The 1,234-nt window shown below is 57.6% G+C and overlaps 1 protein-coding gene across 1 annotated transcript in view; it reads left to right on the top strand.

Moving 5' to 3' along the window:
* Window positions 1-109: 109 nt before the first annotated feature.
* BCL2L1 (BCL2-like 1) overlaps window positions 110-1,234 on the top strand; it is a gene marked incomplete at its 3' end in the record, with an annotated part of 1,359 nt that continues 234 nt past the window's right edge. The window contains exon 1 of the mRNA XM_010023650.1: window positions 110-789. Within this exon, the coding sequence (XP_010021952.1) occupies window positions 235-789 (555 nt within the window). The remainder of the gene's footprint in view (window positions 790-1,234) is intronic.

The raw sequence follows: 1,234 nt of genomic DNA, 5'->3' as shown, positions 1-1,234 counted from the left end.
CGGCATAACGCCGCGGGAGGAGCTCGGTTTAACGATAAGCTGCTCGCGTTAGCGGCCCGGCTGCATCTCGGAGCTGTAGCATTAACCGTTTCTTTGCCTCTCTCCTCTGCTGTGCGTGCAAAGGTCAGATGCTCCCATCGGTGGTGCAGGAGAAGAAAGGGGTAGGGAGCTGCTGAGTGCTGATCTGTGCGTGCTCCGGACCATGGACTCATTGAGGGCGTCCCAGGTGTGAAAATGTCCAGCAGCAACCGGGCGTTAGTGATTGACTTTGTGTCCTACAAGCTCTCACAGAAGGGCCACAGCTGGAGCCAGCTGGAGGAGGAGGATGAGAACAGGACTGACTTTGCAGCCGAGGAGGTGGAGATGGACGGCGTCCTCAACGGGAGCCCCTCCTGGCACCCGCCCGCCAGCCACGTAGTGAACGGAGCCGCCGTGCACCGGAGCAGCCTCCAGGTCCACGACATGGTTCAAGCAGCCGACGTGAGGCAGGCGCTGAGAGAGGCGGGGGATGAGTTGGAGCTGCGGTACCGGCGGGCGTTCAGCGATCTCACGTCCCAGCTCCACATCACCCCCGGCACCGCGTACCAGAGCTTTGAGCAGGTAGTGAACGAACTCTTCCGCGATGGAGTGAACTGGGGGCGCATCGTGGCTTTCTTCTCCTTCGGAGGAGCCTTGTGCGTGGAGAGCGTTGACAAGGAGATGCGGGTATTGGTGGGACGCATTGTATCTTGGATGACCACCTACTTGACCGACCACCTAGACCCCTGGATCCAGGAGAATGGCGGATGGGTAAGATCTCCTCTCTGCCTGTGTCCTCCCTCACTCTGGGCTGGCAGTGCTGCTGGTCAGACCAGCAATGTTTGTGCTAGCTCATGTCCTAGACCTTGGAGGGACATCAAGGGGCGCGTGGCCTTTCCCTCTGCACTCTTATCACTCTGCCCCAAGAGGGTCAGTCCTCTGCAGTGCCATAGTTTATGGTCAGCTGTGTCCTCCTCCATCCCTGTTTATTCTCCTTTCATGTTACGTAAAGACCTGTTCTCCAAGAGCCTTTGGGAACCTAATGTCACCCAAGCTTGTTCTTCAAGCAGGAGCTCTTGAGCATGTTCCTGGTGTCATTTAACAGCAGGGAGTGGAGCTTCCTCCTCTCCAGACACCCTGTGATTTGCTGAGGTAACAGCGACTTCTTCATCCTGGAGACAAGACTTTGCATTCTGCCGTGCTCACGCTGAAGGGA

The sequence above is a fragment of the Nestor notabilis genome, unplaced genomic scaffold, assembly GCF_000696875.1.
Source record: "Nestor notabilis isolate BGI_N333 unplaced genomic scaffold, ASM69687v1 scaffold17571, whole genome shotgun sequence".
Taxonomy (NCBI): domain Eukaryota; kingdom Metazoa; phylum Chordata; class Aves; order Psittaciformes; family Psittacidae; genus Nestor; species Nestor notabilis.
Note: the sequence above shows the minus strand (reverse complement) of the source record. Positions and strands in the feature narration are given on the sequence as shown.